This window comes from Mesocricetus auratus, unplaced genomic scaffold (assembly GCF_017639785.1).
Source record: "Mesocricetus auratus isolate SY011 unplaced genomic scaffold, BCM_Maur_2.0 Super-Scaffold_100010, whole genome shotgun sequence".
Lineage (NCBI taxonomy): Eukaryota > Metazoa > Chordata > Mammalia > Rodentia > Cricetidae > Mesocricetus > Mesocricetus auratus.
Window position 1 is genome coordinate 42,820,121 of NW_024429194.1, and position 24,277 is coordinate 42,844,397.

General features: G+C 44.3%; 3 protein-coding genes across 4 annotated transcripts; all 3 read left to right on the forward strand.

Annotated features, from left to right (window-relative positions):
* Nucleotides 1-262: 262 nt before the first annotated feature.
* On the forward strand, nucleotides 263-2,350 carry LOC101837862 (gamma-crystallin B). The gene is made up of 3 exons (XM_040753446.1): nucleotides 263-366; nucleotides 459-701; nucleotides 2,004-2,350. Exons 1-3 carry the CDS (start codon nucleotides 358-360, stop codon nucleotides 2,277-2,279), a joined length of 528 nt encoding a protein of 175 aa, XP_040609380.1. The 5' UTR covers nucleotides 263-357; the 3' UTR covers nucleotides 2,280-2,350.
* An 8,188-nt stretch (nucleotides 2,351-10,538) lies between these two features.
* Nucleotides 10,539-12,435, forward strand: LOC101836797 (gamma-crystallin C). 2 transcript variants are annotated; one of them, XM_021227336.2, is made up of 3 exons: nucleotides 10,539-10,630; nucleotides 10,723-10,965; nucleotides 12,092-12,435. In XM_021227336.2, exons 1-3 carry the CDS (start codon nucleotides 10,622-10,624, stop codon nucleotides 12,365-12,367), a joined length of 528 nt encoding a protein of 175 aa, XP_021082995.1. In that variant the 5' UTR covers nucleotides 10,539-10,621; the 3' UTR covers nucleotides 12,368-12,435. The 2 variants fall into 2 exon arrangements, with proteins under 2 accessions (XP_021082995.1, XP_005070618.1); XM_005070561.4 differs by having other exon boundaries at nucleotides 12,095-12,435.
* A 7,454-nt stretch (nucleotides 12,436-19,889) lies between these two features.
* On the forward strand, nucleotides 19,890-21,610 carry LOC101837418 (gamma-crystallin D). The gene is made up of 3 exons (XM_005070563.4): nucleotides 19,890-20,030; nucleotides 20,117-20,359; nucleotides 21,271-21,610. Exons 1-3 carry the CDS (start codon nucleotides 20,022-20,024, stop codon nucleotides 21,541-21,543), a joined length of 525 nt encoding a protein of 174 aa, XP_005070620.1. The 5' UTR covers nucleotides 19,890-20,021; the 3' UTR covers nucleotides 21,544-21,610.
* Nucleotides 21,611-24,277: the final 2,667 nt, after the last annotated feature.

The window sequence follows — 24,277 nt, forward strand, 5'->3', positions numbered from 1 at the left end:
TTGCTAAGTCGCTTTGAGAAGTCGTTTAAGCCGAGTAAGCTATAAAATAAACGCGTAGAATTACAGCTTCGCTCAGTCTTTTGCAAAACAAGAGCAAAGACTTTTCTCGTTCGTGGCGACAACACAGCTTTAGTGAATTAGAGCAACCCGAACCTACCAGAAAGAATGAGAGTAAACCATTCAGCCAACCCCAATGAGCAGAGGGAGGGAGGGAGCTTGCAAATCCCCTTACTCACCGGAATGGGCCCTTTTGTGTGATTTCCTGTGGAGGCAGCAGTCGGGGCAGCTATATATACCAGGGGCTCTCCCCTGGAGCCTCACAGCACTGAGGGCATCTCTAATCTCCTCTCCAGCGAGATGGGAAAGGTAGGTCCTGGACCCCTGTGACCTTTGTCCTCACAAAGCATCCTTGGCTGTGAGAAATCACTTACTTGTCTGCTACCTTTCTGCCTTTACAGATCACCTTCTACGAGGACCGGGGCTTCCAGGGACGCTGCTATGAGTGCAGCACCGACTGTCCCAACCTGCAGACCTACTTCAGCCGCTGCAACTCCATCAGAGTGGACAGTGGCTGCTGGATGCTGTATGAGCGCCCCAACTACCAGGGCCACCAGTACTTCCTGCGGCGTGGGGACTACCCTGACTACCAGCAGTGGATGGGCTTCAGCGACTCCATCCGATCCTGCCGCCTCATCCCCCACGTGAGTGTGGCTCTGTCTTTATTACTGGTCTCTGGAAACACAAAATATCTTAAAAGGTCTTCTTAAGCCAAGCTGTTTCAACTAGAGAACAGAGAGTGGGTGTACACCTAGTGTGTGTGTCCAGTAGGGTACCTGAGAGAAGAATCTTATTTCTCAAGAACTTGGTGGTGAGTTTAAAAAAAAAACTCACGTCCCCATTTTTACATTGTATATAAGCCACTGAAAATTCAAACACCAGAGTAATTAAGAAAAATAGGATATGGAAGACAATCATTTACTACCTGTTCAAAATATAATTCTAAAATATAATTATAAGAACATATAAGTTCTTAGTTTATTCCACTTCAAATCAGAAATCCAGTGCTTCTTAATCTATAAACACGATGTGCTACTCTTTGGGTGACCAAAGGTGCTTGGATGGGTAGTGGCATGAGTTCAAGGCCAGCCTGGGCTCTGCCTTTGTCTAGGACCATACCATCCAAATGCCCCTAGTCTCATCTAAAAATATGCTTTGACTTGCTTCAACTTGAATTTCTATTTGATTATTTTTCTCATCTTCTGGTTTTTATTTGTATGGAGTGAGCAGTATCTATTAGCTCACTTTGAGGAATACACCAGCAAAAAAGACCAAATTTAAAACCGATGTTCAAGATTCCTGCTTTCTCAAGAATGGCCCAAGCCTCCTAGACAGATGGGGTGTGGGAGGTGTGAGATCCAGTGCCATGTCATGGAAAAGCAGCTTCACCAAGGCAGGTTACCTACCACTAACAGGGAAGGATCCTTTTGCAAGCAGGGGACTCTGATTTGGGCTGAAATTGAGGCTTGGAAAGAGAAACGGGGGAAAGACAGGCCCTTATTTGTCACAGGAACTCACTCTTTGCTTTATAGATGCATGAATGCCAACGCACAAGTTTTGCAGAAAATAGTTGAAGGTTAATACCTTTTCAACAAGAGAGATACAATGCAACCTTTCCTTCCAAGGGCTGTGTCATCAGCAAAGCACTGAGATGACATGAGAAGTTCCATTTTAAGCCATATTTAATTAAGTGTGATAAGTTTTATTTTAAGCAGCATTTAATTGCCAGGGACCACAGTCTGGTAGACAGGCATGGAGAGGCCTGAGCTTAGTTTCTCGACTGACCACTGAAGCCCTAGATTCTTCGGTGACAGGCTTTGGGAGTAGACACTTCTGAACCCTGCAGTATGCTTCTCTGAATGCGAGCTTGGACTCAGGATTGTAAGGCAGGAAAGCAGCTTCTACCTGTGCTCATTTGCTCTTCCTCTCCCATCTGTCGTCCCCAGCACTCCGGCACTTACAGAATGAGGATCTACGAGAGAGATGACTTCAGAGGACAGATGTCAGAGATCACAGACGATTGTCTGTCTCTCCAGGATCGCTTCCACCTCAGTGAAATCCACTCCCTCAATGTAATGGAGGGCTGCTGGGTCCTCTATGAGATGCCCAGCTACAGGGGACGGCAGTACCTGTTGAGGCCCGGGGAGTACAGGAGATATCTTGACTGGGGGGCTACAAATGCCAAAGTTGGCTCTTTTAGACGGGTCATGGATTTTTACTGAAGCATTTTCATTCTCCACTTTTCTTCTTTAGAAGCTAATAAAATGTGTAGTTTGTGATTCTGGCACCACAAGAAGAGTCCTGCCTTTCTTTCAGTCTTTAAAACATTCCTAAGCAAAAATGGCACTAAGCCAAATATGGCAGTCTTTTCAAGATGGGAAGCAACCTTCTCTAAGGGGGAACTATATTCTGTAATGACTAAATATGCAGGATCAAAAAAAAACGTATTTTATCAAAAAAAGTCATACTGGGCTGGTGACATGGTTTAGCAGATAAAGATGCCTGCTCCCAAGCCTGGTGTCCTGAGTTTGATCCCCAAAGACCCACTTAGTAGAAGGAGAGTACCAATTTTCCCAAGAGTTGTTCTTTGACCCACGCGATTGCCCCACCATACACACAAATAAAGGAATAAAAATGTAAGACAGGAGAGATGGCTCACTGGCTACAAGCATTTGCTGTTCCAGAGGACCCAAGTTTGAATCCTAGTTCCTTCATGTAGGCCCACAAGCGTCTCTTACTCCAATTCCAGGAGATCTGATGCCCTCTTCTGGTGTCTCTCAGCATCACACACACATGGTACAGTGACATACATGTGGGCAAAACACCCATACATATAAAATAAGATAAAATTAAAATAATGTAATGGAAAATTTTAAAAGATAAGCCAAATTATTCCCAGTACTAAAACTTTCCTTCCCTTCTTTTTCTTTTCCTTCCTTCCTTTCTTTCCTTCCTTCCTTCCTTCTTTCTTTCTTTCTTTCTTTCTTTCTTTCTTTCGAGACAGGGTTTTTCTCTTTAACAGTTTTGGTTGTCCTGGAACTAGCTCTGTAGACTGCGCTGGCCTCAAATTCACAGAGATCCACTTGCCTCTGCCTCCCAAGTGCTGGGATTAAAGGTGTGTGCCATCATCGCCTGACTAAACTGGTTTTTCTTATGGGTCCTGGAAAAGAGTTTACCTAGTAAAAATCACCAAAAATAACCTAGAGTTATTAAATGAGGTTATAGGGCTGTTTCCCATAAAGTTCATAACTAAATCTGTTGACTTCACATCAAAATTCATTATATTATTCCATCTTTTGAGAGGCCGGTGAACTGACTCATATGTCATCTTGCCAGGGGTGGAAATGTTATACATCCACTTCTCCCCACACAGACAGCCAGTGTCTCCTGGAGAAGGAATGAGCGAGCTGTGTCTCTAGGAACCCCTAGTCTCTACTCCTGCCTCATCAGTGGGGGTCATCACACCCTCCCAGTGAGCACTGATTTTCCTATGGGCCACACTGACCCAGATGGAGAACCCATTCTCCACTGACCCTAACCTATCTCTCAAATATGGCTTTGGTGCACACAACTGTTTTTGCTATAGAGGTTCTGGGGGCATGAGTGTAAGTTTATTTCAGAGCAGTACAATTGTAGAAATTTAACACTGGGTGACTCCTGGTTTTGTGGATGTAGCTCATTGTAGAGAATTTGTCTAACATGGATTCAACCCTCAATATTATTGAAACAACAAGTATGAGATGGCACTGTTTTGTATGGTCTGTAGGTATCAGCAGATGCGCCTCACGTCCCTTCCTCACTCACCTCTTCTTGGTACTAATCCTTATGCACACGGCTATTCATTTCTTCTGGGGTCTCCTTTCATTCCATGTCTTTAGGGCCTTCATGCTTAATACCTAAGCACTGAACAAACACAGTCAGCATGCAATCCGCGCATAAACTGGGTCACTGTTGGGAGTTAAGGAACTTCCTGTTATTAATTATTAATAGTTCTGGTCAAAGAAGAACTGTTCTGAAAACCTTTTCTTTTTAGAAGGTAGTAGTAGCTTGAGACAGGGTCTCTCTACATAGCCCTGGCTATCCTGGAACTCATTATGCAGTCCAGGCTGGCCTCAAACTCATAGAGGTCCTCCTGCCTTTGCACGAACACCATCCCCCCCCCACACACACACACAGTGCTGAGATTAAAGACACGTGCCATCATGCCCAGCTTCTCTGAGTCTTTTTCTGGGGGTCATTGTTCTTGAAAATTCTCTCCTCTCACCTGTGAAATACAGAAGAGAAAGGTGCTGTCCCCCAGCATAAAGATAAAGTCACAAATGGAAAGTGGTCTGGGAAAGGTACTATTCTAAACCCACCAATTACTCACTTCCTCCTTCCTGTGTTTAAAGTTAAGACCACAGGAGTCCCCTTTTTCTGGTTAAGATAAAGTGGACAACTTGAGACAATCCTAGTGTTATCCTATATACTCTATACTCTAGATGCCTAACATACACCATGATTTCCTGCATGCCCTAGTCTAACACTAAGTCTTACTAAATCTTTTTCTTCCCTCTTTCCTCTTTCCCCCTTCGACTCTAAGCGTTCTTGGATTAATAATCTATAAAAGGCCCATCAAGCAATGAAACCAGAGGGGTCTAGTGCACTTAGGAGTGCCAGCAGCTGTTGCATTGCATTGTCCCCAGAAAGCATTCTCAGTGCAAGACCTCTCCCCAGTTCCCTGACACCACCATGGGGTTAGGTCCTGATGTAAGCACATACCCTTTTCTCTCCCCTCCAGACATCTGTCAACACAAAAGTAACAGCCGTAATCACCTGTGAAGAATTGCCAAGAGGAAATTAATTGCACTGTGTAACAAGGGGAATACTGTTAAGAGACTGGTCCCCTATTCAGTCTCTTGTCTATGTGATCACCATATTGTACCAAGCACACGTGCAATACAAATGCTACACTAATGGCTAAGAAACAGCAGGGCAGGTGGTAGAACCAACTTCTGGCTGGACTTTAAACACCAGCAGAACTCAGCTTTGGATTGCCTGATGCTGTTGAAACATTAACTTGCCATTTCATGGAACACTAAAAATAGACAATTAAAATGATTAAGGGGCGTGACAGGGGCCAGAGCTTGGGGGAAGGTTTTCTCCTTTATGATTATTCGTGTTTACTGTTATACTAACCCATTAAGTAAATGAAGCCCAAGGTGTGGTCAGATCACAGACTGAAGTTTACACACAATGAACTTTGATGTGAGTACGCTTACAGCCTGAGTATTTGAAATAGGTGCTGGAATTGATCACCACGCTGAATTCCAGACTAGAAGAACAGTCATTTAATTATTGCCATTTATGTTCTATCCATTCAGCCAATTAGTGAGAATAAGGTGAAAAAAATGTGAAAGACACCTGATCCTGTAAGACTCTTCACATCTGTTTTTGAGGAACTGTGGTCTAAATAAAGCAATGGAAACTTGATAATAGCTGTTGAACATTACATTTGGGCAGCCAGGGAATGTCAAGTTCAGTCTGGCAGGCAGGAAGCTTCTAGCCCAATCCTAGTTTGACTCCTCTGTGCCTTAGGACTAGAGCCTGTGGTGTCTTCAGCAATAGAACCTTATCCCTAAGAGTCTTTTCAGCTCAGTAAGTAGAAACCCTATTTGCTATGTAGTTCTCTTCCTTATTTTGTGAAGTTCATGTGCACATAATGGGAGGGCCAGGGTGGAAATTCCATCACATAAAGTGCAGTACTTACAAGTTACATAGGAACCAGAAAGTGACCACACACACACACACACACACACACACACACACACACACACACACACACACACACACTGGATTTCGGTATCACCTCTGACGAGCATAGTCTTTACTTTCTCCCACTTCTCAGCTCATTCCCTTTCCTGCCCCTACAGGCTCCTCGCTGCCTTGCCTGGAGGTCTCATCAGACTTCAGCTGGGTCTTAGTTGCCTCCTGATTCTGCCCCGTTGTGCCTTTCTCTGTTCCACACTGCTCTGTGCCAGCATGCTAGGCCAATGACATGGGACGCATAGCAGTCCACGTGCTCAGGGCCTTGAAACACCCTGCTGGCTCCTCACTCTCTTTTGCCACGTTGCCTGCCTAATCACACCAAGCACGCGTGGTTCCCATTTTCACTTGTCATAATATTTTTCACTAGACACCAATTCTTTTTTGTTGTTGTTGTTCATCCAGACAAGTGTTTTCTTCTTCAAGGTTCAGCTTAAGCAATTTCTCTGCAAAAAACATTCTAGAATCATCCCTAATTTTCTGGCTTACTATGTTTGTTTACTTGCTTTTGTTTTGAGATGGAACTTGCTGTGTAGATCAGGCTGGCCTCAAACTCATAAAAATCTGCTTGCCTCTGTGCCCCCCAGCATTGGGATTACAGGTGCTACCACACCTCGCCTGGACTGAACGTGATATTATCCTTGGTTACCCAAGTGTCATGTTAAACACGTTGATTATATACCTCAGTTTTGGTCAGAGAAGTTTTTTTTGGTTTTGTTTTTTGCTTTCCAGTAGGCTGTGGAAATTGCAGAGATTCATAACTGATAAACATGATAAGATTGAGAGACAGTCTAATGTTCAGCCATAAACTGAACGTCTATTCATTCACTCAAGACTCAGGAAATATCACAGAAGAAGGGGCAGAGATCATATAAAATCTAGAGGAAGGTGAAAAGTTATGTGGGACACCAACTGCCAACCTATAATTCCAATACTTCAGTGGGTGAGATTGGAAGATAATGAGTTCAAGACCAGTTCATACTACATATAGAATTGAAATATAGCCTGGGATATATAGAAAGACTATGCATTAAAAGAACTTTTTTAGGCAAAAAAAAATTGGGAGGGGGTCAAGACAGGGTTTCTCTGTGGCTTTGGAGCCTGTCCTGGAACTCACTCTGTAAACCAGGCAGGCCTCAAACTCACAGAGATCTGCCTGCCTCTGCCTCCCTAGTGCTAGGATTAAAGGCATGTGCCACTGCCGCCTGGCTTTGGCAAAAAAAAATTTTTTTTTTGGTTTTTCGAGACAGGGTTTCTCTGTGGCTTTGGAGGCTGTCCTGGAACTCGCTTGGTAGTCCAGGCTGGTCTCGAACTCACAGAGATCCGCCTGCCTCTGCCTCCCGAGTGCTGGGATTAAAGGCGTGCGCCACCAATGCCCGGCTGGCAAAATTTTAAGTAAAAATTTTAAACAAAAAAGACTTATGAAAAATAAAGGTTTGATTTTTATTATTAGCTATATTTTATTATTTTGTTAATAATTTTAGTTAGCATACCAAAGAATGGATTTCATCATGACATTTTTCACACCTGTTTATCATTGTACCATTGTACTTGGGTCATATTTATCCCTGACCTTCCCCATATACCTCCTACCTACCCTCAGTGATCCCAAGCCCTTTTGTTACCATCTCATATTTTTTTAAGTTTTCACATATGAGAGAAAAGCATGTGATTTTCATTTTTGTGAGCCTGGCTGATTTTACTTAATATGATGATCTCTAGTTCCATCCATTTCTTTACAAGCAATAATATTTCCTTCTTCTTTCCTTCTGAATAAAATTCCCTTAAGTAGACATGTTTTCTTCATGCTTCAACATTGAAGGACATTTAAGCTGCTTCCATACCTTGGCTACTCTGAATAGTGAGAAAATACACTTCTTCCTTCCTTCTTCTCTCTACATAACCCTGTGTCCTGGAACTCGCTCTGTAGACCAGGCTGGCCTTGAACTCACAGAGATCTACCTGCCTCTGCCAAGTTCTGAGATTGATGTCATTCACCACCACTCTCAGACACCCCTGACAAGATTCCTTTTCTTTCTTTTTATTTTCTTACTTTTTTATGGTTGTGGTGGTTTGAAAGAAAATGGTACCCAAAAGGAGTGGCACTATTAGGAGGTGTGGCCTTGTTGGAAGAAGTGAAGCCTCTTTTGCTCGTTTCCCTCAGTGTGGCAGTCAGTTGACTTCCTGTTGCCTCTGAGTCAAAATGTAGAACTCTCAGCTCCAGCGCCACATCAGCCTGCACACTGCCATGCTTCCCCCCCATGATGATAATGGGCTGAACTGTAAGTGAGCCCCCCAATTAAATGTTTTCATTCATAAGAGTTGCCGTGGTCATATTGTCTCTTCACAGCAATAAAAAAAAACTATGACAATGATGATTCCTTTTTATTTTTTATATGCATTAGTGTTCTGCTTGCATGTATGTTATGTGAAGATATCAGATCCCCTGTAACTGGAGTTACAGACAGTTGTGAGCTGCTATGTAAGTGTTGGGAGTTGAACCAGGGTCCTCTGGAAGAGCAGTCAGTGTTCTTAACTGCTGAGCTGTCTCTCCTGCCCCCTCCCCCTAAGATTTCTTTTCTTTTCTTTTCTTTTCTTTTTTTTGGTTTTTACGAGACAGGGTTTCTCTGTATTGTTTTGGAGGCTGTCGGTCCAGCCTGGCCTCGAACTCACAGAGATCCACCTGCCTCTACCTCCCAAGTGCTGGGATTAAAGGCATGCGCCACCACCGCCCGGCTCCCCCTAAGATTTCTAATGTCTTTTCCAAGTGACATCTTTTTTCAGCCGCAAATGGCTCAGGAACGTTTGAGAACACTATCTTTGGTCAAAGAACTGGGTTGACATTGTCAATGATGTCACTCCAACACTATTGTCAATGTCACTAGCATTATCAGTGTTCATTCGCATCAAGTAGTGTGCTAAAAACATTATACACACACTCTCCATTATGAATGCTAATGTCTGTCAGCTAAACATCTCAACCGCCCACCTGTAAAGCAGTTAAATTTATGACTTGTTGCTTCCAGAGAGAGCACATACCCTGAGGAAATAAGGTAGTTTTCAGATGGCTGACATTATAAGAGCTGTGTCTAGGATGTACCCCTTGGTGCTGTGGTTTGAGGAAGCTCTAAAAGAATGTGGAGGTCTGGGTGGAGAATCTCAGTGGGATAGCACTTGCCTAGCATGAATAAGGCCTTGGGTCCAATCCCCAGCACTGCCATACACAGAGAAAGAGTGGAGGGGAGGGGAAAGGAGGGAAGAAAGGGGAAAAAGGCTGAGAAATTTGCCAGATTTGGCAGTACATACCTATAATCACAGCACCAAGGAGGCTGAAACAGGAGAATTGCAGTATGTCCAAGGCTTGCTTAGGCTACATAGTGAGACCCTGGGGGGGTGGGTAGGGAGAGGAGGAGAGACATTGATTCTAGACCTGATGTCAGAAATCGGGGTGAATTTGTATCACTGGTCATATTATTAACCTTTTCCCACGTTAGAGGGATGCTAGAACAAAGACAAAGCCATAAAGAAAGAAGTAATAGGGTTGGGACACAGGGTAAGTGTGTGTGTGTGTGTGTGTGAGAGAGAGAGAGAGAGAGAGAGAGAGAGAGAGAGAGAGAGAGAGAGATCATTAGCGGAACTCTCCCTAGCATCTATGATATCTATGATATATTATATTATTTGATTCACAAAAATGCTAAAATGTATTTTAAAGTGGCGCTCTAAGATACATTTTAAATGCTCTGAGAAGGGTGGCATTCAGCATGCCATGCGTGATATATTGGCTTTGGATTTGTCTTTGTTCAGACAAACTCACTCTGGATAACCTTATCTGCGGGTACTTATTGCGACTGTTTATATCTAATATAACAGATATCTAATATAACAGATAAAATGACAGAGACGTCCTTTCTTCTTCATTTGTTTTCTTTGTTTTGTTCTTTTCTTTCCTTCTCATCCTTCACTCTCCCACAAGATAACTCCTGCTCTGAGGGGTGATTTATGGTGTCCCTGCAGCCTGGGTTCAAACCTCACTCTTCACAGGCAAGTCTGGGCCTTCCCCTGACCTTGGAAATGAGGAGCAATTCATACAAACTTGTCAGTCTTGGACCTCACGACTGTAGACACATTTCCCTTTGTTCTTAACACAAGCTGATGGGGGGCTGGTTTTTCACCACAGAGTGTACCCCACCAAAGGAGAAACTCATGGCTATGTCCTGAGCATCATTCGCACACAGTCGAGAAGAGTCACTATCAGAATCTAGATGTGTGTGCTGAACTAGCCGGCAAATGCTGTAAAGAAATAAGTGGGAAGGAGGAATAACGTTGACCAGTTTCTGTCATACTAGGAAACTAGTCAACATTTGCAATATTCGCTGAATTCCAGCCCTCTCAACTCGGGGGGGGGGCACTTCTACAAATGCACAGGTTTCTCCCAGACTTACCAAGTATAATAGAATCAAAATGGAGGGGCATGGACTTCGGGTCAAAAGTTCAGGCTGATGTGCTGATAAATTTAAAAACAGTAAGAATCCAAATAAAACAACACCGAGCAGCTCGTCCAGGGCAGCGTTGGAACACACCAGAGAACCAAGCGAATCTACAATCACCGCCACTGAATACAGCATGGAAAAGCGATCCATAAAAATCCCCTCAGCCCCGAGGGCCCCTTTTGTGCTGTTCCTGCAAACGCAGCAGCCCTCCTGCTATATAGACCCGCCGCTCTCTGCCTGGACACTGAACTCACCACGGTCAGACAGCCATGGGGAAGGTGAGCAGAACGCAAACTAAACAAACAGTCGGAGGGACCGGCCTTCACACAAGGAGAAAATGATCTCATCCAGAATTGCTCTTCCTTTACAGATCACCTTCTACGAGGACAGGGGCTTCCAGGGACGCTGCTATGAGTGCAGCACCGACTGCCCCAACCTGCAGACCTACTTCAGCCGCTGCAACTCCATCAGAGTGGACAGTGGCTGCTGGATGCTGTATGAGCGCCCCAACTACCAGGGCCACCAGTACTTCCTGCGGCGTGGGGACTACCCTGACTACCAGCAGTGGATGGGCTTCAGCGACTCCATCCGATCCTGCCGCCTCATCCCCCACGTGAGTCCTGTTTGGCTTCCTTTCTTGCTGCCCACGGGTTCTCACTGTTTTACTGATGTGGGGTTTAGAGAGTAAGTCTTTTCTATAGAAGTACCTAAGGGTGAAGTGGGCTTTAAGTGCCTATCTAAGGGACACAATCTGGAAGATAGAATTATAAGGAAGAATCTACTTAGAAAAAAAGTCACTTTATAGTTGCTACCATTAGGCTAATCAAAACTTGTCTCAATGAATGCAATCTTATGCTGGGATGTAAGACAAAATTTGTAAATGGGAGGCTGCTTGGTCAAGAGAAGGCATTGTGCCCATCAGATTGATTTTTATCAATAACGGAATTTCTGATAAGGGAGTTAGTTACAGTTTACTGTGGGGTAGGAAGCATGGAAACGTATGGCGACCAAAAACTGTGTAAAAACAGAGACCAACTTTGGAAATGGTAATTTACTTAATTTTGAAAACCAGCTAAATTCTAGTTCAAGTGATTATTTAAGTTAACTTTTCCCAGAAGTTATTTAATTTTTCTGAACTCTACTTTAGCCAGGCATACTGATTCCCTGGAATCCAGGAAGCCCAGGCTACAGGATCTTGAGTGTGAAGCTTGTCTAGGGAATTACAAAATAGGGGAATGGGACAGCTGGGAATGATGTAAATTCAGTACTAACATGAAATTCTCAAAAAATGTAAGTTTAGAAAGAAATCCCATTATAATGATGGACTTATATGTATATAAACGTATACAAAACTAAAAAACACTAATCAACATCTATTATTTATATTTCTGCCAACATACAGCGTAGAATGAACACAGAGTTGGGAATTAAGATATTTGAATTTTTGGCTGAAATACAGTTTTAACATGTTAAAAATTCCACCTCCTAGATGAAAACCCGAAACTGGGTATGTAGGAGTTTGTACCACTTGCTAGCAAATCTATTAGTGCACAGCTCTCCTAAATCTGAGAGGCTCGGATTTTACATCGGCAGTTCCCGCATCTGCCCCCACCCCCAGCCTATCCCCCTTCTCTGTTCCCCGTTCGCTTCTTCCCCCAGCCAGCCAAACTCACCGCCCTTGGCTTGGATGAGTTCTGGAAGACACTCAATGGCTTTTTCTGCTCTTTCTGTTACCCAAGCAGACAGGTTCCCACAGGATGCGGCTGTATGAGAGAGAAGACCACAAAGGCCTCATGATGGAGCTGAATGAAGACTGCTCCTGCATCCAGGACCGCTTCCACCTCAGTGAGGTGCGCTCCCTGCACGTGTTGGAGGGCTGCTGGGTCCTCTACGAGATGCCCAACTACCGAGGCCGGCAGTACCTGCTCAGGCCTCAGGAGTACCGGCGCTACCACGACTGGGGTGCCGTAGACGCTAAGGCAGGCTCTTTGCGGAGGGTGGTGGATTTATACTAAAATAGGTTAACACTACCATTTTCTCATTTTGGAACCTAATAAAGTATTTAGTCTGTATTGTTGGCAAACCCTGACTTCTGCTATTCTTTCATTGTGTGCGAATCCACCCACCTGTAAAAGCTCCCTGTTTAAAGGTTGAGATGAGAGTGGGGAAGTTAAGCTATTCAAGAACTTTTAGATTGTACAAGTTTGAACAAGTCTTAGATGTATGTATGTACCTCAGCGGTAGGGCTTTATGCCTGGTGGGGGAAGGGTATACCTGGTGGGGGGAGGGTATGCCTGGTGTGGGTGGGGTTATACCTGCCTAACAAAGAAAGGGCAAATCCAGGCAAAGGCATGTAAAAGGACGGCTGTTAGGGAGGAGGCAGCTAGCCGAAACTCTTGAAGAACAATATAGTCAAAGTTTTCTTCTAATCTCAGATGTGGTTGGAGTTCAATTTGACAAACAGCCTTTCCAGACTATATGGGGAATTTTGTTTACTATAGAGCCCAGTATTACCTACCTAAGGCTAAGGCTGGCAGCCACTATCCTTGCAACGTTAAAACCCCCTCCCTTCTGAAGCCACTCCGGGTGAGAAAGATTCTTAGCTAGTGTCACACAAGCTAAACAATCCTCTATTAAGACTTTCTGCTGGGTGGTGGTGGTGCATTCCTTTAATTCAGCAGGCACAGGCAGGTGGATCTCTGAATTGGAAGCCAGCATGGTCTACAGAGTGGGTTCCAGGACAGCCAGGGCTACAGAGAAAAACCCTGTTTTATTAAAGAGGAGAGACACTTCACAAGTCATTCTAGGTTGAGTCAAGCTGTTGGCTGTATTAGTTACTTTGCTATTCCTGCGGTAAGACAGCATGACCTAAAGCGATTTATGGAAGAAAGAGCTTACTTAAGCTTATAGTTCCAGAGGGAGAGTCCATAATGGCAGGGGAGGCATGGCAGCAGGCCAGAGCAGAAAACTGAGAGATCCTATCTTCAGCTGCAAACACATGAACAGGGAGCAAACTGGAAATGAGCGAAGACTGAAAATTCTCGAAGCCCAGGCCCAGTGACATACTTCCTCCAGCAAGGCCACACCTCCCAATATCTTCCCGAAGCTGTTCTACCAAGTAGGGACCAAGAGTTCACATTCATGAGACTATGGAGAAGCTTTCTTATTCAAACCACAACAGTTAAAGCTAACCACAACCTTAACACGTCACAAAGTCTACCAGTATGGAAGTAAAAAGATCCTTCTAATAACTTTCACTGATGATCCCTTTTTACACTTGGCAGGCACCCTTCTGGGGGAATTCTTCCCTTGTACACAGTGCTGAAATTAGATAATACATATTAATTTGCAATGTTTGTTTGATATTTGTTTATTAACAAGGTAGGATCTCACTCTGTTGCTCGTGCTAGACTTGAACTCTCAGTCTTTCTAACTTTAGCTTCATAAAGATGGAATTATAGGTGTGTGTGTGTGTCACTGTGCAGGGCTGTGTTGTGTGTTTAAAACATAATATAGTATGGAGTTATATTTAGGTCATTGTCTTATTCTGTTTTACAGCTTCGTTGTGTGCGTTGTTTGGATGTTCTCTGAATCACTGTATCTTTTCTCTATTGGCTGTTGGGTTTTTATACACAAAGGTACAGACATCAGTTTACATGGACTCTTATGTTAACATGCCATAATTTCAGGAGAGGAGTGAAAGTTTGATTGCTTTTTAATTTTTTTCCTAAGGACTGCCCAATGATTAGCTATTGCGATACAATCTCTACTGTTTATTGATTGCCTATCATGGGGATTGCTATATGTAGCACTGGAGATGAAAAAAAACATAAAAAGCTCCTCTACTGCCAGGGTTAGATATAGAAATACTGCTAAATACTGATTCAAATAGTAAGATACAATCTTTTTCATTGTTTTTTGTTTTTCGAGACAGCGTTTCTCTGTGTAACTTTGGAAACTGTCCTGGAACTCCCTCTGTAGATCAGGCTGAAAATCACCTTTTTAAGTCAATTACTAGATCTGGGTATGGTGGCAGGAGGATCACAGCAAGCTTGAAGTTAGCCTGGGCTGTATAGTGAATTTCAGGCAAGCCTGGGCTGTACAATGAGACCCTCACAACAAACAAGCAAACAAATATCAAATACTAATTAATATAGACTTTTATTTGGGTACTTCTAATTTCAATGTACTTTCGGAATCATCCCATGACAAACTTCTAGGGGAAACTGAGTCATGCTTATTTGCATATTTCTCCTGCTTTGTGTTTATATTATCCTTAACATTTTGGAGCTGGAAAGTGTTTACTAAGCACAAAATACTCATTTTTGGTTTTGGGGGGTTTTGTTTTTATGTTTTTCTTTTTTCTCAAGACAGGATTACCCTGTGTAGCTTTGGAGACTGTCCTGGAACTCACTCTGTAGACCAGATTGGCCTCGAACTCACAGAGATCCGCCTGCCTCTGCCTCCTAAGTGCTGGGATTAAAGGCGTGTGCCACCACTGCCTGGCCAAAATACTCATTTAACACTTCTTTATCCATTTCTTTGGAGCTTCCTTGTTTTCCAGTCTGGACAAGCATCCCAGATGAGTACAGTCTCCAGATGAAGCACTATCCTTGCTACAGGGACCAGGCAGAAACTGGAAGACTGCACTGTAGACACAGAACATCCTGTCTTCAGCCTCGGGCTGGAGGGCAGGGAACAAGAAGGCAGACCCCGTCTCTGTCCCACTGTCCTTCCTTGTCCTCCAGTCCCTATCCGCTCCTCTGCTCCCATCTCCAACCACCATGGTGCAGGCAAAGAGAACCTTCCAGCACTCCTTCATCGTTTAGAAACAAGTTTTACCCATGACTCAGCACAGCCTGGGCTCCTTGTGCTAACGATACTTAAGGTTCACATGTCACTCTTCTAAGGAGTCAACTTCAGAAGCGATCCAAGTGCTTTAAGTGGCCCATTTTCTGCCTTTCCCTCATGCCAAGTTACAATGAGTTTGTCACTTCTTTCAAATTCCCAGAGAGCCATGCTCCCTTCCCTGTCACAGCCAGTCTGATGCCTCTGCTGGTGATCACACATCTCAGCAAAAGGTCTGAGGATAACAATGACAAAGCGGAGTTGATGGTGATGGTGGCACACAGGGAGGAAGGTGTCAGAGGAACACTGCTGTACTTAAGGTGAAAGTGCATGCAAAGCAAGAAAATAAGCTCTGTATAAGAGGGGTGTGTGTGTGTGTGTGTGTGTGTGCAAAGCAGGAAAATAAGCTCTGTATAAGAGGGGTGTGTGTATGTGTGTGTGCAAAGCAAGAAAATAAGCTCTGTATAAGAGGTCTGTGTGTGTCTGTGTGTGTGTGTGTGTGTGTGTGTATGTGTGTGTCTTAGCCCTGGATGACCTAAATTTAGCAATCCCCATTGCCTCTGCTTTCCAAGTGCTAGGATTATTGGCATAAGGAAGATCATTACTTTGGAAGGATTTTTTTAAAAAACCTGTATCCTATAAGAAGCCTCTATCCTAGACAAATTAAGTGTGTAGAGAAAAATAAAATACTAGTTTTGTTCAATTAAGTAACATGTGAGATTCTCACAGCTAGTCAGAAGAAACAATGATGCCCCAGCTCAAGTGGGTTGAAGGTCCTTAACTTTGTATTATTCCTAACACAGAGGAGTAAATTTCTGAAACAATTCTAGGGTTGGATTTGGAAACCTTCCAAGCAGATGGACTACTCCAAATATTCATCCTATTTTACTTTACACTCTTGAAACTAAGAGGTTCTCAACGTTTTAGATTTACCAAACCAATTTTCTTCAAATGGAACCAACCTAATAGCTCCATTTTGTTTTGTTTTGCTTGTTTTTGGCTAAGCAAAGACATTTAAAACAAAAGCAAAATTAAAACTAATCACTCTATTTTTTTTTGGTTTTATTGCTTTGGAGCCTGTCTGGGAACTAGCTCTTGTAGACCAGGCTGGCTTCGAACTCACAAAGATCCACCTGCCTCTGCCTCCCAAGTGCTGGGATCTGGGATTAAAGGCATATTATTACACTCTTTTGGAATACATTTACAGAAGACCATTTAACCTCCTTAAATATAAAAGTCCCTAATAAAGGATGCTTCTAAGTTCTCACAATTAGCAGCCATACTTGATTTATAGTTTTCTCAATGGGTCAAGCAACAGAGTTTGAGACAGGATCTCTCTATGTATCCCTGACTGGCATAGAACTCACTTTTTAGACCAGGGTAGTCTCAGACTCACAGAGATCTGCCTGCCTGTGTCTCCCAGGGGCTGAGTTTGAAAGCTGTTGAATAGAGTTGCAAGTTGGTGACTTTAGGTGCTAAGTAAATGACGTAAATATATGAAGGGGGAATGTTTTTAAAACAGCAAGGAGTGATTGGGGATAAATATAAAGGTAAAAGCTACAAAAGTATTGAATGAGCCTGCTCAAGTGCAGGTCGCTCCATCCAGAAGAGATCTGTGCCTGACCAAATCTTCATCCAGCAACTGATGGAAGCAGATGCAGAGACTCACAGCCAAACATTAGACAGAACCCCAAAGATGAAGAGGAGGAAGGACTGTAGGAGCCAGAGGGGTTGAGGACACCAAGAGAACACTGACCACAGAATCAACTAAGCAGGGCTCATAGGGCTCACAGAGACCGAAGTGGCTCTCATGGAGCCTGAATGTGTCCGACCTAGGTTCCCTGCATAAATGTTATGATTGTGTAGCTTGGTGCTCTTGTGGGACTTCAAACAGTGGGAGTGGGGGCTGTCTCTGATTCTTTTGCCTGCTTGTGGGATCCCTTTTCTGCTACAGGTAGATAAGGGTTTGTCGAGTTTTATTGTAACTCGTTGTGCTCTACTTGGTTGATATCCCTGGGAAGGCTGCTCTTTTCTGAAGGGAAATGGAGGACGCTTGGCTCAAGGGGGGAAGGGGGACTAGAAGGAGTGGAGGAAGGGCAGACTGCTGTCAGGGTTAATGTGTGAGAGAAGAATAAATTCAAACAAATAAATAAACAAATAGGAGAAACTCGACTCAAAACAAAACGACAAAAAGAATGAATAAAAAATTTAAAAATACACAAAATTATAAAACGTATAAGCCAAGCAGTGGTGGCACACACCTTTTAATTCCAGCACTTGGGAGGTAAATGCAGGAGGATCTCTGTGAGTCTGAGGCCATCCTGGTTTACAGAATGAGTTCCAAGACAGCTGAGACAGTTACCCAGAGAAAACCTGTCTTGAAAAAACAAAATAAAACAAATGAGAAAGTATGGACCAGTTCAAAACATAACATTTCTCTAAATGCCACACCAAAGTCCCTCAGCTTCCACAGCCCTCAAGGGACCAGTTCTCATCTTCAGGTTAATGGGAAAACTGGGGGGATTCCCAATCCACAGACTCTACAGTAACCACTATGTGTCCCCTCTCTTCCCAGGAAAATTAGCATTGTGGAGCTTGGAAAAATAAGAGAAGAAAACCCCAAAAAGGAGAGACATCACATTTTTTCTTTCCACCCCAATGAAACAAAACTCGGATTCATGAAAAATGTTAACTCTCAGAAACCAAAAAATATATTCTCACATACTTGTGAACTGGCATGAACCACACAGACTATTGATGACCCATATAGCAAGACCCCAGCTTGAGGTTTTCTCTTCTAACAACATTTTTTTAAAACATCACTTAAATAACTAGGGCTTGATCATGGGTCCCTTCCTGGATTGGACAACACTTGAGGCAACGACACATGCTCATCTCGAGTTTCCCCTTCAGTGGTCACCCCAGTCACCCAGACAGCTTCTGAAGGGCTCTGTGTTTTAAGGGTCTTGCACTTGATACATGTTCACCTCATGTACTGTGTTCAACATGTGGGCATTGGGTCTTACATAACCTTGTCTCTTATGGAACTTTTTGCCAGTATTTAAACAGAGCCATATATTGGCCCGACCTTTAGCTTTTCTGTTCTGTAATAAGTCTGGGGTGTTGTCCTCATCTGTTCGGTGCCCGATTGAAATAAAGCCCTCACATGATCAAGAACACTTCCTTGTTTGGGCCCTACAGATGTGTTCTAAATACAGTTTTATATCATCCAAAACAATGATTTTCCCCCTCCTCCATGTACACACATGCCCGTATACACCTTCCTCTCTGATCCATCCCATCCAAACTTTTTGGTGCTCTGATTAATAGTTCTCTCTCTCTCTCTCTCTCTCTCTCTCTCTCTCTCTCCCCAGCCAGCCTCTGCCTCCCGAATGCTGGGATTAAAGGCATTTACCACCAATGCCCAACTAATAGTTTTCTCTCACTTTACAGTTTTTTGCCAGTCAACACCTCTCCACTGGAACCCAAGACTCAGAAACTACTCTGGCAAATACATTGCTCTCAACTTACACTTCAATTTTGAAAATGTCCCAATTATAATGGTTATCTGTGTGAGATAACCTGTCTGCCCATTCTCCACTTCCATAAGTGAATTTGTAACTTGTGTCTATGTGTGGTCAGAAAGCCAGAATCCAGAAAATAATAACTGAACGCATTGTACTGCACACAGTTAGGGCTTCAGTTCATAAGTACCAATGCAGGAAGATGGCCAAGTCAAAGGCAAGGCAAGGTCCTCTGTGCGGTGGAAGAAATGTAATTCTTTCAACATGAAAGGAGCTAGACTCAGCAGTCATCTTCCACTCGGATACTCTTTCCGCCCCATCAAATTCTCCAAGCCAATAAATCCCCTGTAAAGTCTTCCTAGAGTCCCCGCTCCTAGACATTCTAGACATTCATCCCTTCCTGTCCTGCTGCATTCCAGCCGGGCTCCTCTAAGTCATTTCCCCAGAATCAAAGGCTCTGTTTACCCTTGTCCACAACAGAACAAAGGCATCGTTCAGATCCCACCAGGGCTGTGTACCTTGGGAGATGGTTTTGTGTTCTGATGGATTGGATTTTCCCACTTCCTCAGACAGACTTTCCCTTTAGTTCCAAGGTTAAACATCTTAAAAACCAGCTTCCTTTTCAGTTGCAGAACCACACATTGCTAAAAAGGTCTCCAGTGTGCAGCAAAGGCACAAACAATACTGAACACTGTGTTTGCTTATTTGGAATTTTGGTTTGCTTTGGCTTTTCATAGTGAAAGTGTGAAATTCTGGGAACTCCCTTGGTAAAACAGTCCTAGTTTCTTACAACCTTTGATTCTAAACATCGCCACTTGAAATTTTCAGCATTCAGTTGAGTCTATTCCTTTCCTATTAATTGATGTTCAAGTTGGGGCATCCACAAGTAGTATAACAGGTTTCAAGACAACTTATATTTACCATATCAAGACTCTCTCTGCTCCCCACTTACACGTTTTTGTTTTGTCCAACTATACAAAGAAGAGTGTGGTCTATCTATGAAATGACTGAAGCCCTGCTTCTATTATTAAATAAACAATGTGCCAAATTACTTTTTTCAAGCATCAGCTAGTAATAGCAACCCGAATACTCTAGAGTGAATAGGGCTGCAACCCACAATGAGTCCCGTGGGCTACCACAGCAAAGAGAAAAGAGGAGAACACGAAAGTGCCCTGCCCCCCGCGGAGCCCTTTTGTGCCATTCCTGCAAACGCAGCAGACCTCCTGCTATATAGACCCTGCGCGCCCAGCACTACACACCCAACAGCACCATCCCATCTGAACCGCCAACACCAGCCATGGGGAAGGTGAGCACTGGGTACCCAGGGCCTGGGAGGGACCTGCCCTCGGGTCCATGCCACATGAGGTCACTGAGCCCTGCCTTGCCTTACAGATCACCTTCTATGAGGACCGCGGCTTCCAGGGCCGCCACTATGAGTGCAGCAGCGACCACTCCAACCTGCAGCCCTATTTCAGCCGCTGCAACTCTGTGCGCGTGGACAGTGGCTGCTGGATGCTCTATGAGCAGCCCAACTTTGCAGGCTGCCAGTACTTCCTGCGGCGTGGGGACTACCCTGACTACCAGCAGTGGATGGGCTTCAGTGACTCCATCCGCTCCTGCCGCCTCATCCCCCATGTGAGTTTGTATTCTAATCAACCTGAGTAGCCTGACTGTAGGTTAAATGTTGGACGTGGGGCTGAGCTTGTTGGGAAAAAAAATGCGTAAAAGCTGAAATCGAGTAGTTCATAGCCACACACCCCATCATATACACACTGAAAAGCAAAGTGTTAGCTAGTTGCAAATTGGTTAGTAACTATTTGTGGAGTAAGAACTCATTGGCAGCATGGGGCAGGGTATATATGAAATCTGAGTCCTGTTTGCCGTCACTTAATAGAAAGATTAAATGTGCTATACTATATGGTGGCTACCGAACAGGGAAGTAGTATGTCTAACCCTTCGTTCCTGTTTTCATCCCCTCCTTGCATATACAGGGTTTTCTTCATCTATCTAGTCTACTCAAAGTACTTTCCCTCCACCCAGAGCAGCACAGACACTTAACAGATGTGCCACCTCTATTTCATGGGTGTTTAAAATGCCAGCGCTTATGAAGAATTGCCCTGGGGCTTACTGATTTTATCTCCTCATTTTTCTTCTCATTCTGTTTACAAATTATTAACATAGCAGTCACTGTCGTCTGAGACTTTCGCTATTTAATATCTTTATGTATTTTAATACAAGAACGTGTCCCCCAAATGGCAAACCTCAAGTAGCAACAAGCTGTTAGAGACCAGGATTTCGCTGTGGGGATTGCTTCACAGTGTGCTGCATTAGGGGGGCTCCTCCCTGGCAGTGTGTAAACTTCCATTTACTCATATTTTCTGATCTTAGAAAATCGCTGAATTTGCCCGCATTGTGACAAGTTTATAAGTAGTCTGAGGTAACTAATGTGCTTATCATCTACTTCGAGCGGCTCGAGAGCAAGTGAGGCCATCCTGAGGCTTTAGAATTGTTTCGTCATTGCTTTTCTCTGTTTCTGGGCCTGCCAGGCTGGCTCTCACAGGATCAGACTGTACGAGAGGGAGGACTACAGAGGCCAGATGATAGAGTTCACTGAGGACTGCCCCTCTCTCCAGGACCGCTTCCACTTCAGTGAGATCTACTCCCTCAACGTGCTGGAGGGCTGCTGGGTCCTCTACGAGATGCCCAACTACAGGGGGCATCAGTACTTGCTAAGGCCTGGGGAGTACAGGCGTTATCACGACTGGGGTGCCATGAATGCCAGGGTGGGCTCTCTGAGGAGAGTCATGGATTTCTATTGAATTGGTTTTTTACTCTACCTTTTCTCCATCTGGAAGCTAATAAAGTATTTTCTGTGTGTTCCTGGCACTGATTTGCTTCTGTTTTTTTCTTTTTAATATTTCCTGTCTGTGTTTATTGGCTCAAATCAGGGTCTCACTATATAGCCCATGCTAGTCTCAAACTTGTGATCCTGTGTGTGTGTGTGTGTGTGTGTGTGTGTGTGTGTGAAGTGTGTGGATGTGTGTGTGTATGTATGATGTGTGTGCATGTGTGTGTATGTATGATGTGTGTGCATGTGTACAGTGCATATATACAGAGTCTGAAGGTTAACCTGGTTGTTTACTTGGGAGCCATCTACCTTGGGTCCCTTTGAAACAGGCCTCTTGCTGGCCTGGCCTAATGCATAGGGCAGAATGACCGGTCAGAGGGGTCCAGAAAGATTCCTCTCTGATACCATGTTGCTTAGGTTACAAGCACTAGCCACCAGGCCAGGATTTTCCCATGGGTTCAGGCATGAAACTCAGACCTTCATGATTACAAAGCAAGTACTATATGGATTGAGCCATCTCTCTGATTCAAACCTAAGATGCTTTTGATTCAGCCTCCCTACTGCATCACCTTGCCTAGGGCATTATTTTACTTAAATGTGAATGCATACCACACACACACACACACACCAAATACACATACACACACACCACACACACCCCACAAACACAACAAATACACATACACCATGCACACACACCCCACAAACACAACAAATACACATACACACACCATGCACACATACCACAAACACACCACACACGCCACCCACCTCATACACACACACCACAAACACACCACACACAGAGTGTAAGTGGAAACCAAAATGTGCGATCCATGAGTAACAAATCTCACAGTAGAGGTACACAGTTTATAAACATCTTTATGGGCTGGAGAGCTGCCTCGGAGACTAAGGGCACTTTTGAGGATCCAGGTAAAGTTCCCAGCACCAATGTGGTGACTCACTGCTGTCTGTAAGTCCAGTTCCAGGGGATATAACACCGTCTTTTGGCATAGGCAGGCACATGTTACAGATACGCACGCACTCAGTTAAAACACTCATATAAAATAAAAGCTTTTAAAGTCTTTTAAAAGTAAAACTAGAATACCTTCATGCCACTATTTCCTTTGAGTCTTCAGCCTTTGAAACACACGTCACATCACTGATGGGGGCAGAAGCAGATGCAGAATCACACAGGCAATGAGGAGCTTGGGTAGTCCTGCAGAGGAGGGGGAGGAAGGATTGGAGGAACCAGACACCAATAGGGACACCAACAGGACACAACCCACAGAATCAACTGACAAGGATGCATGGGGACTTGCAGAGATCAGGAAGTCTATAGGGTTCTGACCTAAGTCCCCTGCATATATATTATAAATGTGTAGTTTGGTGTTCTTTTGGGATTCCTAACAGTGGGAGCAGGGACTGTCTCTGACTCTTTTGCCTACTTGCGGGACCCTTTTCTTACTACCGAGCTGTCTAATCCAGCCTCGATGTGATGGTTTGTGCCTGGTCTCACTGTAGCTTGTTAAGCCATGTTTGGTTGGCTGATGCTGTCCCTGGGAGGCCTTGGTCTTGTCTGAGGGGAGGTGGATCTGGGTGAGAGAGGAAGTGTGTGCAGGGAGGCTGGGGGGAGGGAAGGAAGGGGAAACTGTGAGGGGAATGTAATATATGAGAGAAGAATTCAAAACAAAACAAAAAAAAGTTGTTGCTTCAAACCAGATGATTCAAACAGGGAGTCCAGTTCTAAGACTGTGAACCATAAGGGACTTTCTCTCTCTCTCTCTCTCTCTCCCTCTCTCTCTCTCTCTCCCTCTCTCCCTCCCTCCCTCCCTCCCTCTCCCTCTCTCCCTCCCTCCCTCCCTCCCTCCCTCTCCCTCTCTCCCTCCCTCCCTCCCTCCCTCCCTCCCTCTCCCTCTCTCCCTCCCTCCCTCCCTCCCTCCCTCCCTCCCTCCCTCCCTCTCCCTCTCTCCCTCCCTCCCTCCCTCCCTCCCTCTCCCTCTCTCCCTCCCTCCCTCCCTCCCTCCCTCCCTCTCTCTCTCTCTCTCTCTCTCTCTCTCTCTCTCTCTCCCTCTCTCTCTTTCTCTCCTGTGACTGGATGTTTTGTCTGTGTGTATGTCTGTGCACCATTTGCGTGGCTGGCCCCCACAGAGGCTGTTGGGCGCCCTAGAACTTGAGTTACAAACAGTTGTGAGTGTCCAGATGGAGATAGACTCAGGCTCCCTGGGAAGAGCAGCCAGAGCTCTAACCACTGAGCCATCTGTCCAGACTTTTCAGAGCACTTTTGATTCCCCAGAAATTGCATGAAAACGATGAGTTTGCAAATCTCTGCCAGGCTCCCTTTCTGTGTGGTGCTCACCTAATACCAATGTGGTCATTGAAAGGTAAAGTTGAGGAACATACAGAGTAAAGGGGGAAAACCTCCACTTGCCTAACTGAGAGGGCAGATGTTATACAGTACATCCCCATTAATTCACTCACCTTACATCAAGAAGGTGACACTTAGGAAGGAAAGGACATAAAAATTCCAGAGATGCTGACCTTGATGTCCTCAAAGCTCTGAATCAATACCAAAGCCCATGACCTTGAGACTTCTTGTACTGAGGCAAAATAGACCCGTGTGTGCACAACCCCCTGAAGTGGGTATCCAGTGCTGTTAGTTCAATGTACCTGTGTAGCTGAGACAGCATAGGAACAAGCTGTTT